The sequence below is a fragment of the Glycine max genome, chromosome 13 (genome assembly GCF_000004515.6).
Source record: "Glycine max cultivar Williams 82 chromosome 13, Glycine_max_v4.0, whole genome shotgun sequence".
NCBI classification, from domain to species: Eukaryota; Viridiplantae; Streptophyta; class Magnoliopsida; order Fabales; family Fabaceae; genus Glycine; species Glycine max.
The window spans coordinates 14577994-14593972 of NC_038249.2; the positions used below are offsets into that span (position 1 = coordinate 14577994).

General features: G+C 32.2%; 2 protein-coding genes across 2 annotated transcripts; one reads left to right on the forward strand and one right to left on the reverse strand.

Moving 5' to 3' along the window:
• LOC100807065 (biotin carboxyl carrier protein of acetyl-CoA carboxylase 2, chloroplastic) lies at positions 1 to 5844 on the reverse strand. The gene is made up of 7 exons (XM_003543896.5): positions 5183 to 5844; positions 4162 to 4194; positions 3862 to 4025; positions 3428 to 3737; positions 1000 to 1071; positions 421 to 486; positions 1 to 302 (listed from the first exon to the last, which is right to left on the reverse strand). Exons 1-7 carry the CDS (start codon positions 5342 to 5344, stop codon positions 279 to 281), a joined length of 831 nt encoding a protein of 276 aa, XP_003543944.1. The 5' UTR covers positions 5345 to 5844; the 3' UTR covers positions 1 to 278.
• Positions 5845 to 10305: 4461 nt separating this feature from the next.
• LOC100805469 (40S ribosomal protein S19-1) lies at positions 10306 to 12195 on the forward strand. Its single transcript, NM_001289265.2, has 4 exons — positions 10306 to 10454; positions 11243 to 11333; positions 11444 to 11627; positions 11890 to 12195. Exons 1-4 carry the CDS (start codon positions 10371 to 10373, stop codon positions 11960 to 11962), a joined length of 432 nt encoding a protein of 143 aa, NP_001276194.2. The 5' UTR covers positions 10306 to 10370; the 3' UTR covers positions 11963 to 12195.
• The last annotated feature ends 3784 nt before the right edge of the window (positions 12196 to 15979 follow it).

The window sequence follows — 15979 nt, forward strand, 5'->3', positions numbered from 1 at the left end:
AAACAAAAATAGAACATAAATACTACTAAAAATGTCAAAACTGCTTATAGAACTGAAATGTCCAATATTCTCATTCTGATATGCTGGGGCTTTTATGTCCAAAATATCTCAATAAATTAAGAGGAGGGGTGGGGGCTAAAGACGACAAGGATTTCTTAAAATGAGACAAACATTACCACTCAACAAATTTCTGAACACAGAGTCTAAGTCATCGAATACCATGCTGCTCCAACAAGGGAGATTTCACATCAAGTTCGAAGTAAGGTCCCTTCTGGTACTCATGGAACTATTACAAAAAGAGGCTGCATGAAGCACAAGTATATCAGTTATAGAAATCAAGAATGTAGTTTGTAGCAGACATACACGCACGTGCACACACGCACACACAGAGAGAAAGAGAGGGAGAGAGAGAAAGAATACCGTGTCCACACTGACTGGTTTCCCATCCTCAGCTAATACCTCAGCTATTGTTCCTGACTGATCAGCCTGCCACCAAGCAATGAAAGGTAACCAAAAAATTAGAGGATTTATAGAAATTGGTTCAGAAGGAGAACCTTTATATTACAGTAGAAAAGTTTGAGTCCAACAGGCTCTTAGAGGGTCCTGTTTCCTCCCAGATGTTAATAAAATATTCCACATAACTCACTTTGGATGTTTCCTTCATTTTATTCATCTCCTAACACCAACTATACACATACTCCATGCATTCCCATGTTCTCCACTACCACATAGTTTACTTATTTCCTAATCCATTCATACTGATACCACTCAACTTTGTACGTAGCGTGTTAAACTGTTAATGCAGCTCAAACAGATAGCAATACAGAAACAAAAACAGTCTTTAAACAGATTTACCAGGTCTGTGCTTTTAGATTTGTTAACTGCAAGATCCTTGCATTAACGATTTCTGTATATTACTATACGGGAGGATAATCTATACAATGGGACAAATATCCTAAGTATATGGGAACGCAAACAATATATTAAAAAGACACATACCTCAATTTCATTCATCAGTTTCATAGCCTCGATAATGCAAATAACCTGGCCTTTCTGCACTTTATCTCCCACCTGAAGCAACGGCAAAGTAATTAGTCTCTTCATTGATTAGCTTGGTAAATGCAACATCCATTTTTCATAAAATAAGGAGAAATTATTTTATTAATTAAAATAATTTTTTAAGGTAAATAAAATAAATATATGTTCTTAATAAATAAAAAAATAGTGTTTTATTTATTTGAGTAAAATAGAGTTTCTTTTTATAAAACAATAAAATAAAAAAATAAAATAAATAATAAGCTGAAAGTATCCTAGTTATAAATATAGATATATTAGGTTTTTACATTTACGATAAGTCTTTACGTTCTCTCTTTCTCTCAAATTATTTTTCTCTTCTCTCTCTCAAAATCCTTTTTTTTTTCATATGTTCAAATTTGTCTTAGTAAAATTACGATTCCGAAATCGTTAACCGTTGGATCTTCGTGAATTTAAACACCAAGTTTGAAATTCATTTTTGCACATCTTTATCGTTGGGATTTACGCAATAATGTCTATGGTGAGAGAAATGTTCCTCACAAGGAAACAATGAAATTGAGGCTCCAATTTTTTCTTCTTTCTAACGCTTGGAAACCCTAACAGAGCAACCAAAGGAAAAGCTTGAGAAATCTTATGGAACCTCTAGAGACACCGCTATCACTACTGGATTACACACGTGAGTCCACTTAGAGGTAAGAGACGAGTTTATTGTAATTGGGGTTAGAATGAACATGTGTAGGGATTGTTAGAGGGTTAAATTAAGATTTATTTTGGGACGTTTACTGTATTGTGATTCTTTCTTTATGATTATAATTATAATATTGTTGTGTTTGACGGGTCAATTGATACCTTGATGCGAATTGGTTGATAAAATTAAGTACTATTGGTATTTTCATGTTTTTGACCTATGATTTTGATTCTTTTGATTTTGATATGATTATGTGAAATTGTTTGAGGGGTTTAATCATATAAACCTAACATATTAATATTATTATTATGTGACATGTATATAATGCATGAGGCGTGATAATGCGTTGTCTTGGAATTATGGAAGTGTGATGAACTATGTGTAAGTGACAAGTTGAGTATGTGTTAAATTATGAGATCATATGTATATTAAGATGTTGTGTGCATTGAGTTGTGAGCTATGAACCGTATAATCACATAACTGTAAAATCATTTAAGGGTGACGAATTAATGCGCAACGATTATTGTGATCAGATCCATTGTGGAAACCCGACGAGTTTAATCACTTTGAGACACGACGAGTTCAAATTATTTTGAGAACAATTGAGGAGTCTTGTGTTTTGTATAGTTTATAGATAGAGTCTGCGTGCTAAAATATTTTCTGGGTTGAACTTAAATCAGGAGAGAGAGGCCCTGACGGACTTTTCGGAGTGTAGGCCTTGGGGTAAATACACTTGATTTGAATGTTCCTTGAAGCCTATGTTGATCCCATATGATTAGAGCATTCTCGTAAAACAGAGTGACCCTGACTGGTCTACCTATGATTTTACCTAGTGAAAGTGACTTGACTTACCAGAGTGGTCTGTCTTGTCATGTACTCTTGGACGCTCGATGAGGTTTTTCACCAACATGATATCACATTGCATAAAGGATTGAGATTTAGTATATTTGTTGCATAACACTTATGTATTTATCGATATTGATTGATTGATTGAGTGATATTGTGTTTTGATCCTTGAGTACGTGAATAATGTGAAAATGTGTGAGACGTGTAGTGTTGAGATGTGATGTTACACAATAAGTGATGGAATGACATGAGCTGTGTTAAAGTAAGTTCTATTTCATTTATATGATATGTATATCTATGTTGTCCCGTTTCTCTCTATTAGTTAGGAATGCGATAACTTATTCCCTGTGTGCTATTTGTGTTTGGATCTTGTGATGATCTCGAACTTTGTGTTCGTGGGCGCAGATGGTTAGGTGGATGACTATGGAGAACCTCATGCTAGAGGACGCTGGAGCACAATGCTCTAATAGGATATGATATTGGAATATGGGGTTCTGTATTAATTGCATAAAGTTCTAGACATGTAGTTTTTATCATTTTGTTTCACATGCTGAGTCTTTAATTCATTATTTGGAGTTTTGGATGACCTTGGTTTGAGTTAGAAATGTTTCTAATAAGTTTTATTTGGTAATAGTGAAGTGAATATGACCCTTTTATCCACGTGAAGTTGTTTAAGTGATTTGAATAAAATTGATTTAATTAAATTCCGAATTTTAAAGTTTTTCTTAAGTATATATATGTGGGTGTAGAGATGTCACAGTAAACATGACGATAATTTAGTTTCATAAGTTATCCTTTGCAAATTGACACCTCAACAGAAAAAAAAGTGTGCTATTCAAACCATGCATGTTTGCATACCTTGACAAATGCAGGTTCACCAGGTGCTGGACTCCTGTAGAAGGTTCCTGCCATCGGACATTTCAGCGTTGGGTGAGAAGATGTGCCTGCTTTTGCAGGGGAAGGCAAGGCAGGAACTGCTTTTGGAGGTGCAGAGCTAGCAGGAGCAGCTGCTGGTGGTGGTGGCGGAGAAGGAACTGTGGCATAGTGCATTGGTGGGGATGTTGGGGCTATAACTGGTGGAGGCTGCAATGCTTCTTTTTTTCTTATCATGAGCTCACAGTCTGATTGCTTAAGTTGAAGTTCCACAATATCTCTCGAATCCACGAGTCTGGCCAAGGAAATGATATTAAAAGAAAAACTATGGAAAAAATGCATGCCCTAACAGGCTTAATATAGACAATAATTAAAAAAAAAAAGTGATTGCATGTAAAGTGAAAGCTGGTTAATCTTACTTTACAAGGTCTGAAACTTGAGACATGAATGCAATAATTGAAGCATCATCTGGGATAGTACCACCAGAGAGTTTTCCATTATGCACTTCTTTTTCTTTCGATGAAGCAACATTAGGTCCATTGACCATTACAGGGGCAGAATTGGAATTTTCAACTTTAGTAGCCTACAATGTACATAGCAGGGTAACTTATGGTGACATTTTCTCAATCTAATGAAGAACACATTTGAACAGCAGAATAAAATTTCATTCAGAATAAAACTCAATGTGAACTCTGCTAACAAACTTGATGCAAACTGACCTTCAGAACAGAAAATTGCTTCCTGTTAAGGCACTGCAAGGGACAACAAGTAACAATGAAATAATTAATTAATCAATCAAGAAAAAGAAATTTATTATTTATCCAGTGAATCATGCACCATCTATGAAATGAAATAGTTCTAATTGACAAGTTATAATTTCTTCAACTTTAAGCTCATTGGAACCTAATGTTTAAGATTACAAGCTCAAAAATTTGAACTTTTAGTTGCAGTTGTGCTTCAAAGCCATCAAATAGCAGTGAATATATTGAACTTCTGAAAGTGATAACATGCTGAAAAACTTCTGTTGTAGTCCCATGTAGGAAAATCAAGTATAGAAGGATCATTATCAGAATCATAGAAAATTAATAAACATCATAAACTATAAAGCTGATATTTACCAGGCTTCAAGATATACACGCTTGTATATTACTGCAAATATCGTCATAACTGTTGACAAAAACATTGATCACCTCAAGCAAAATTGAATCTAACATATTGCTATGCTTTTCTGTATTTGCAATTTAAAGGCCATTTATGTTCAACACCAGATTCAACATACTCATTCTTTTAGACACTCTAAAGGGGACCTTGATAAAAGTATCGCTCTTTATTTATTACTAAAACAAATCAATTGAACAAAACAGTAACACTACCGAAATAATCAGAGAAGAAATACTATGCTTTCTGTGAATTAATAATGTGTCATCCTTGGTAACATGTTTGGATTCATGCTAGATGGTCTAGAATTACATTGAAATATCAGCTAATTGATTTTAAGTTAATGCAACTTTAAGTAGTTTTTGTATTGGTAAAAAATATTATATTAAGTTTCACTATTAACTTGCTTTTATAATAAGAGTGTTTAAATATAAATCATGTCACTTCCAAATCAAATTTGCAAAATGTTGACCCAAACACACTAAAAGGTTAGACGCTCAAAACTTGAATCACAAGTTCACAACAAACAGGAACTCACAAGCAAAAGAACTCTCTCTCTCTTTCTCTTATCAAAACTCATACCTGAATCCTTGATGCAGCAGATTCAGCAGACAAAGATCCGAATGAAAGAGAAGGCTTCAAGCTCAACACCCTTTGAAATGAAACATTTAGAGATTTCAACCCCAAAGGGGGAGAAGAAGAAGTTGTAGGACACTTGGGGCATGGGACCGAGAAAGAGGCCATTTCGCAAACCAACCCCCACGAACCAAAAACTAGACTTTCCTTCCTCTCTTCCTAAAGGGGTGCGTGATCTGCAAAGAATGGTGAGAATGGCAATGTGGGTCGGTGAGAATATAAGCCAAAGAGGCGTTGAGATCGAAGAGGGTGTGCGTGTGAGGAATATGAGAAGACACCGAAAAAGGGTAAAAACTAAAAAGTGCAATGAGGGTGGATGGAGAATACAAAGAAGAATTGGAACACTTTAGTTTGGTTTGGTTTGGTTTTAGTTTAGATTTTTACAAGTGTGGCTTCGATGATTACGATGCAAGTGGTGCAATAACCATCAATGTGACACAGTTTTAACTAACTTGCAACAAACAACAATAAAAACCATATGTCGTGGCTTGTAGTCACTGATTTTGCATTTGTCTCGGAGACATGTTTGATGTTTCCCTCTAGAGCCAAGTGCACAACGTTGGTGTCTTCAACGATCGAAACAGCTTCCAAGTGCACTGATCGATCTATGGCCACTGCTTTTGCTATTATCGTGGCCGATTTTGTAGGTCTTTGACTTTTCCAATATGGTATTGTATCATCATTGGTATGTACAAAAGAAGAGTACACTTTTGACTTAACGATAACGTGCACCAGGAAATATTTTGTGCATGATGTACAATAATAAACATAGATTATATAATTTAGAAAATACTAATAGTAGTAACTTTTTTTTATACTATTTATTGCTTAAAAATTATAAAATTACAAATGACACTCACACCGAACATCATAAATAAAATAAAAGGGATAATATCTAAAAACAAACAACAACAAATCAAGCAGTGATGTCAAAAAACATAAAGATGTATGATCTTTTTTTATTTGAAGAGACTAAATTGTTAATACATAAAGGCACACGACTTTTCTTGATTTAAAGAATCTAAGTTTTGAATGCATTAAAGTACGTGGCATTTGCTGATTTTGAAGAGATTAAATTCTGAGTGAAGCATAAAAAATACAAATATAAATATGATTTTTAAATTGCAACCGTGGAGAGTAAAACAAAAGAGCCATGATTAGTTTCGTATTTGTATTTAGTTTTTTCATCAAGTATGGGTACATATATGTAATATGTGTAATAATGTGGTTTCTCACTTTTTACATTATTATTATTATAAGATTTTCTTTAAAAAAAATCTAGTACACATATATGATATAATAACAAGATTCCTGAGAGAATTATGTAACTATATTCAAGAACCAACTGTTCAAACTTTTGAATTGGATTGTGAAACACTCCTTTATGGTCTTTAAGATCTTATAACCTTACCAAGTTTTTTTGTTAAAAGTTTGGCACTTGAAAAATCCTTGTGAGAAGACCCTATAAGAAACACTTGAAAGAAGATCCTATGAAAAAACACTTTCACTAAAAGAGTGTAGCTACATAGTTCGGCACTTTTAAATTTTATTACAAGAGTTTCTTTAAAGAGAATATAGCATATTATATAATACCATAAATTTGGTACGCGCAAGGGTATTGAAGAATTATGTAACTATGTTCAAGAACCAATTGCTGGAGGGAGAGAAGGAAAAAAAAATCCTCGGTTCAAGACTAGGGATATATAGGGTATTCATGAGTGTGAGAATCCTACGGATTTAAATCCACCCAAATCAATCCAATTAATTTGGTTTGAATTTTTTGAGATTGCTATATCCACTCTCCCTCTTTGCTTAAATATTCTTTTTCAAATTGTTTTTAAAGAATATCCTCTTTCAAAAAAAATAAAATACACTCCCCTAAGTTCCAGAAAAAAACTAGAAGGAAATAAAGATAATATGCGGCACAATTTGGAATGTGTCAAATTCATGGTCTGGTCTTGGAATAAAGCTAATAAGGTGAATTTTTCACGGCAACCTTTTATGATTCGCTCACAAAACCAATTGGATCTACAAACAAGTCTCGGTGAGGTGGATAAACCTGCAGATACAAAACGCATACCACATAGTTGCTAAAAAGATTGATAAAAGTAAAAACAAAACACCCAACCTCAACACAAATTGAACCCGCAAAGATTCAATCAGGCACTATGCACTATAATAACATCAAAGGAAAACCATGAATTGTGCTAAGTTTAGGTTTCTTTGAGTTTTTTTTTTGTTATTTTTTTGGCTGAAACCTAAATCATAAAATTCTTACAAAAATATTAAAGTATAAGAAAATCTCAAAAATCTAGAGTGACTTGTTCACCTATTGTAGTTTTGTCATAGAAGTCATGTTTAGTCATGAAACTTGTCACATAAGATTTCTTATGTTGTGCTGAATTTTATTTTTCTTGTTTCTTTGTCTAATTCATTTGTTCATGAGTGTATGAAATTCATTTAGCCTATTATTTGATTTGAGTCAAATCTTGTATGTTAATTATTCCTTAACATGTTCATGCAAAATTCTTAGAGAGTCTTTGTTTGTGAACCTTTTCTTGAACTTTTAGGTTTTCTTATGATTGTGTCTATTATGAATTTGAGTTTTAATGATTGAATTGTTGGCTGAAATTTTGATCCTAAGTGAATATTTAACTCCTAAAACTGTGGTAAACAAGCCTAGTGAGTTCAACATACATAGGAAGGTAGAAAGTAAGCCCAAGGCAATCAATATACTATGCTTAAAAAATTCGAAGTCTAAAATCGTTGGTGCTGGTAGTTTGAACATACAAACTCGTAAAAATTACTGAGAATTGATCGCTACGAATTTTGAGCTGAAATTTTTACTTAATTTTTTAGACATCTAGAAAAAAGTTAGAAAAAAAAGAATCAAGTGATTTGAATAAAAGGAAAAAATACAAAAAATCACACAATTTAGTAGAAAAATCAGTATCCAGGGGTTTGAACCTCGAAAAACCTATTACTCTTTTTCTCTATCTTGGTTATCTTTCTCTAACGATTTCACCCTTCAATAATGATTTCTCTCCATAATCATCGTTATCATCGTGTCTACATGTGGGTGCACACTCTCGCATCTGCAACTTGGGCCTAGACGACTTGGTGGACTAAATTGCTGTCGAAGACGAAGATGAGTAGCTCAGGGGTGACTCAAGGATTTGAGAGACCTAAAATAAATTTAAGAATGAAATCTTTTATTTACTCTTCACCGATAATCAAGTAAACTAAAGAAACATGTGAGAAGACAGAGAAGTATGAAAGACAGTGAGAAAAGAATACAAAATTAAAATTGAATTAAAAAAAAATAGTATAGAAATAAAAGAAAATTTTTTGGATTTCTTTAATTATTAACTATTAAATCTCTTTTTCTAAGGAAAGCTGCGATATTAGTAAAGAGTTGTTACTCATTGATGGTTACTTATGGTACCAATAAAAAATTTAACAATTACTTATAATATTTTAATTAAAATTTATTTTCAAATATAATTTTACAATAAATTTTTTTGAAGTATATTATTTTTAAAAAAAAATTGGAACTTTTTTTTGAGAGCCTAAAGTTTTTGTTTGAGCTGTTTGGACCTTAAAGTGGCCCTCGAGAGTAGCTTCCCACTTTTGTGCGCGACTCTACATTAGGGATTTACCAACAACAATTCCGATTGAAGCTTTGGTGCCATTTTTTTGATTAGCTTTTGGTCCCTCGCAACAATACACTTTATTAGTTAACTAGCTTAGTTACGCATGTCTGTCTTGTACAGGTATTAACCTCAAATCCTATAATTTAACGGAGTAATTTTTTATATCATTTGAATTTTTAATATATTTTATTTGATTTCAATTTCAATAGGTACGTTAGTAGATAGGAGCGTAAGCAGATCAATTTTTATTATATTTTATTTAATTTTAGCCTAATCCTACATACAATTAAATTATTAACATAAAATTTCTAAACTAAAATCATTTTGTTATATATATATGATCATATTTTATTGTAGAAAAATTTTACACATCTTACCCCTTTAACTCGTGATCATTACCAATTTGTTGCATCAAATGACAAATCAACTCTTAATGGAGCTCTCACGCCATCACGCGGGAGGGATGAAAAGATAAATAGATGAATACTTTAAGAACAAGGCTATTCAACATTTAGTGGGAGGATTCAAATTAAAAATATGCCATTAAAGATTAAAAATATATTTTATTCTTTATGTAATATACATTTTTAATTTAATTCTTATAAAAACTAAATTTAATTTTTATATGTTTATTTATTTTCAGTTTAGTTATACTGATGTTTGTCATTATTATAATTTTATTTTTCATAACTTCAATTTAATAAAATATAATAAATAAATTAATAATGATTTTAAATACAAAATATAATATTTCTTATTTCTATACCTGATAATTATTTTTCATTTAATTTATATCACCATAAATAATTATTATTACTGTAAATAAATGTCATTTATTATTACTATGCTAATAATTCATATGTAGTGTGAGACATAATTAAAAATTTAAAAATATTTTTGGACATCAAAGTAATAGAACGTAATTAAGTTTAGGACCAATATGTCAAGAATTAATCAAGTTTAAGGACTAAAATGATAATAAATTGTTAAGTTCAGATACTAACTTAAAAAGTTAATTTTTTGACATATGATGTCTATTGACTATATTATTGTAAGAGGTGTCACGTAAACACAATTATTTGATTTAACGATATGATTAGTTCGTATTTTTTATACATTTAGAATAAAATTTTTATTTTTTATTTTGTGCAGACCTAATTGTCATTGTCTAACAAATTGATGGACTAGTGTATATTTTCCCATTCACAAAATGAGTACTAAGGAAAGAAGGAATTTAGCCGTTCATAAAAAAAAGAAAATAAATAAGGAAAATTGAGACTTGGCTGCTGGACACATAAGTTCGAACGAAGTGAAGCCCAATGGGCTTAGGCTTAGACCGGGTCAGGCATGACCCGAAAAGAAGCGGAAACCCTAATTTTGAGATCAATTTATATAAGAACCCTGAAAAAGTGTCATGCCCTTTCGCCTACGCAGAGAGAAATTGAGTTTCTGAGATAACCACTTTTCTCTTTGATTCATCAATGGCAACCGCGAGGACCGTGAAGGATGTTTCGCCTCACGATTTCGTGAAGGCTTACGCCTCCCATCTCAAGCGTTCCGGCAAGGTTCAATTTTTGCCATCTCTGTCATCGTTTTCTCTTTCTGGGTCTCTCGAATTTCCACTCTTTCTTCGCTTTTCAATGCTCTTGTTCATTTGGGTCGTTTGTGTTGCTGTACGTTTTGTTTTTGTTTTGTGTTTGGGTTGCACGCGCTTCGAATTAGTAGTAATGATAGTAATTTCTTTTTGCTTGGGCTTGTGTTTATGATGAGAGGAAAATCGTAGTTACTAGTTACGACCCGGCTTTGTGTTGAATGAATCCATTGTTGTGCAGATATTCTGGTGAATCATATTCTCAATGAGGGTAAGTAGATGATTTAGGTTAACCATTGTTTTGGATGTAATATTAATATGTTTTAAATTGTGGTTGCAAATTTGTTTTCAAATGTGGCTGCAATTGCGGTAGTGGAGATCTCAAAAACCTTGATGGTGTGTGAGTGCAATTGTGGTAGCGGACCATTTTATAAAACCTTGAATATTAATCCATGTGTGCTGTTTTGTGGGTAGGAAATTGGGGAAACACTGTTTGTTGCATAGTGGTGTATGGAAGATGGTATTTGATGGCTTTGATTTTTCATTCCTTAGTCCAGAATGGTGTCTGCTATTTGTTTTTTGGCTTCTTAATTTGAAGTTGAATTGTGTTGCTTTGGTGCTTCTGTGAATGCCTATTAATGTTGCTTGTAACAAGTTTATGTGTTTACTTGAGTGAAGTAATTAAGTGCTAAGTTATTGACATTTGAACTTGAAGGTTATATTTTCCATTGTAACAGTTGATTTGTGTGTGGTTGTCAACAGATGGAGCTTCCTGAGTGGACTGATATTGTAAAAACAGCAAAATTTAAGGAATTGGCTCCATATGATCCTGACTGGTATTATGTTAGGGCTGGTGAGTTTACACTTCACTAAGTGCAAGTTTGGCAGATTCTACACATTTTTGTTGGTAAATATTTTTGTCATATTTACTTTTAAACTAATGGTGTTCAACCTTGGTTACAGCCTCAATGGCAAGAAAGATTTATTTGAGAGGCGGTCTTGGTGTTGGGGCTTTCCAGAGGATCTATGGTGGAAGCAAGAGAAATGGAAGCCGTCCCCCACATTTCTGCAAGAGCAGTGGGGCTATTGCAAGACACATTCTGCAACAATTGCAAAACATGAGCATTGTTGAGATTGATACAAAAGGGTAAGTTGTGTTGTGATATTAATTCTTAAATGCCAAAAATGCTAATGGAACAATTGCTAGGTATTTTAACTTTAGGATTGAGGATATACTTGTGCTTCATTTAATTGCTAGGTTGATTCAAAAGACCTTGCGTTGACATGAAGTTGGAGACACCAATTGATTGTTTTCATTTCATTGTTTCTTTCAGTATTTGTTAAGCACATTGTATGCTTATTCTATACTTAGTACTCAAAGCTTTCTGTGCCTTTTATTTTAATTGCAGAGGTAGGAAAATCACATCTAGTGGTCGAAGGGATCTTGATCAAGTTGCTGGGCGAATTGTGGTTGCTGCCTGATTGAACATCTTTTTGAGAACTGATGATGCATATTCTAGGATTTATGTTTGCTTATCAGTAGATGGTATCAAGGAAAAATTAAGTATTGTTTGCTGAGAATATTACAATTTGTTTTTTGTTAAATGTTTAACCTTTATTCTAGTTTGGAGTTTTGGTCTTACGGTTTTGATACAAGTTTTCAATGCATTATCTTCTCCAATCTCCACATTATATTGAGCGATATGGACAAAAGTGATGCCTGCCCTTTCTCAGCAAGGGTTTTTTCCTGACCCAATTTCCGATCCCTCTATTGCACTGTTCTTTTAAGAAAACTAGTGGAGAAAAGCAATAGAATAACGATATATTTTCAGCCCCCTTGTATTTTCAGTGAAACTTGATTTTATTCCCCTAGTCCCCGAATTTTAACTTTCATAAATTTTAGTTATCAAATTGATCAAAGTTAAAGATTGGGATTAGTATAAGTTTTTATTAAAAGTAACGAGATTAAAATTATATTTTATCTGATGAAAATTAATGCTCAAAAGAACTGAACGTGGGTACTACGGGTGTTCAAAAGCAAATCTAACTGTTAAAACCGTAAAAACCAAAAGCTGATCAGGCAAAAACTGAATTAAACCAACTCAAACTGCTTATTAATTTATGTTAGTTTTTCTGGATATTGGATGACTAATTAATTGGAATGGTTTGTAAGGTAATTTGATAGAAGTTGCTTTCCAAAATAAACTAAAGCATATGAAATTTTCACAAATTAAGTCCTACGGCTTTTCCTTTGTGTTCTTGTTGTGCATTTAAGCACTTCAAATAGTCCCAGCACAATGCAAGATTGTGAAGAACTTCATCTTAACCATAAACTCTAAGTATCTAACAAGGACCGCTACAATGTGCCTCTAAGTATCTAATGCCGAAAAACATAAAGGTACATGATCTTTCCTGAATTGAAGAGACTCTGAATAGATAAATAAAATAGAAGGATTAATATCTAAAACAAAACAAAAGCAAATCAACCAATGATACCAAAAAACATAAAGGTGCATGACCTTTTTTATTTATTTAAAGAGGCTAATGTCAAAAAACAATTAAGGTTGACTTTCCTGATTTGAAGAGACTAAATTTTGAATAAAACATGATGTTTATGATGTTTGAAAACTTGTAGTTAAAGCATCGCTTTGTGTTGAGTGAATATATTGTGCAGATATTCTAGTGAATTAATAATCTTAGTGTGCGTAGTTAGATGGTTAAGGATATCTATTGGTTCGGATGTAATATTAACAATGTTTTTACACGTTACTCCACGTCCACGTTCTCATTTTGGCCATATCTACCATTTCTTCAACAATAGTATTCATGGAGATCTAAATGGTCCGAATTGTTCAAACCACTATGGTTGCTATTGGTCTCAACCAAATTGTTATTGGTCTCTACCATCATTCAAAAATTTTAAGTTTACCTTCATCCTCTGAAGGCAAAACAGAATCACGATTCTACTGCATTAGAGAGACACATAAAAAAACATAATGAGATTGCAATTTCTTTATGTATTGAGGGTAAAGGAAAAAATACAAAATAGAATCACGATTGAGTTATGCAGGGGAGATAAATATGACACGTGCAACGGAATTCCGTTGCACAGTATACAACACAATCATACTTTTATTGCATCTTTTTACAGAAAAAAGTTGCATAACAGAATCGTGATTTCGTTGTGTAATTTTTTTTTTTTGTAAAAAATTGTACAATGGAAGTATGATTTTGCTGTACACCGTGCAATGAAATCATATTTTCATTCTACATTTTTTGTTTGTTTTTCTAATAGTTACATAGATATGTTTCGTAGAAAGAAAAAACTGATGTATTAAATGAAATTTCATAAAAATATCTATTACATATTGAGGTACACATCCATAAAATTAATTGGATACATATTGAATGCTTAAAATTATTTCAATCCTTTGAAAAATTTATTATATATTGAGATCCTCTAGTTGATAGAAATTGTATTTAGTTGAAAGTTTGAATGCATTTCATGCAAGGCTTTTACCATGAACGAGCTTTGAGTATGTAATATCTTCTCTATTGTGGTACAACAAGAGGTAAGAGACAATTATCCATTAAAAAAAGCTACATTATCATACAAAAGTTTGAGTTAGCGAATAAATTAGCATTAACTTACAAAAGTAAATGGTGTCTTTAGTGGATAATGTATACCTACATAAAGTGATTTCCATGAACAAATCCAATTGCAATAAGACAGGATGCAACTGACGTGAAACTCCTAAGTGAAAAGAAGATCCAACTTTGCAACCTAGATAAGTGGACCAATGCAACATTATATCGACTGATAATGACATAACCCATGTCAGGAATGGTCATCCACTTCGCTTCGGGTACTGGGCCACATTCAACATACAAAAAGATTATTAATTTCAACTGTCTTCCTTCCGAGTCAAACAATTGAACATAGAGAAAGTGCTTCAAAATTATCCATTCTCTCATAACTTAAATAAGTAAAGACAATAATGAAAGTCATGTTTGTTGAGGTGACAACAATTTCCAACAGCAGAAGACGATATTTATAAGTTGTATCACAAATCAACAATATTGAAAATGAATTCAGTAGTTTGATAGAATCTCGATGTGCCCACACTATTGAAAATGAATTCCCTTGTAACACAATATCGTGTAAGCAGAAAAGACCAAATACTTCCCTGTTGAATACTTTGAAGAGTCACGTTCGTTTAGATTGAGATTGACTCCATCTGTATATTGCATAAACTCTTGAGGACATACTTGTGTTTCAATTTTTTTTTTTGAGGCAGGAAAATCACTTCTAGTGGTTGCTGCTTGATCAAACATGTTATTGAGAACTGATTATGCATATTCTAGGATTTTTGTTTTTTTATTAAGGAAAAATTAAGTATTGTTTGCTGAGACTTTTACAATTTTTTTTGTTAATTTTTTAACCTTTATTCTAGTTTGGAGTTTTGGTCTTAAGGTTTTGATAAGTTCTCAATGCATTATCTTCTCCAATCTCCCACATTATATTGAATGATATGGATTGAAGTGATGATTGCCCCTTCTCAGCAAGGATTTTTTTCCTGACCCGTTAAGAAAACTAGTGGAGAAAAGCAATAGAATAGGAAATTAATGCTCAACAAGAACAGCATATGGGTACTGGGGTTGGGGTGTTCAAAAGCAAATCAAACTGTTTTAAATCGGCAAATTGATCTAAAAAACCAAAAGCTATGCAGTATATGTTAATTTTTCTTGTTCTTGTATAAAAGTTCATTATTCACACCTAAATCACAAGTCAATGTTAACAATGATAGTATGCCATTATGAATTCATATTTTTCTTAAGGTACCATAGGTCCATATAAAAGTTTATTATTTGTGTCTAAATCTACAATACATAATTTAGATGAGTTATTTATTTTAATTTTGTGGGTTTTACAATACTATATAGATTTAAATATTTTATGAAAATTCACTCAAATGTCAAATGTTAAGATTCCTAAAATAAATGCTTAACTTAATTTTATGAGTCATACAATACTTGAAAAATATGTTATTTATAATACAAATGTTGTTAAACAACTGTGGCTTATATAAACAATTCTAAGCAACCATTGCTTATATAAACAATTCTATATAATCTGTTTTAATAGAAAAAAAGTAAAATAACGTTACTTAAAATTAAGCATTCATGTGAGCATTTCAATAAAGATGTTTTTAAGAGATTTGAATCTAATTTTACTAGTACCAATAATATGTTAGGAGATTTGTAAAATAAAAACTAATTAAGCACGATCAATTAACAATGCAAATTTGTAAAATACATATAAAAAAGTAAACAAAACTATCTGTAACAAAAAATAGGATACTTAATTATTTTAGATAAAATATTTTCCTGTTGTTCCAATAAGTGCTTTGTGATTCCTCTCCTTTTCTTCCAAGTTCCAACCTTTGACCCAGACCAGACATATCTCTTATCTAATAGTACATCCACTATACCCTACTT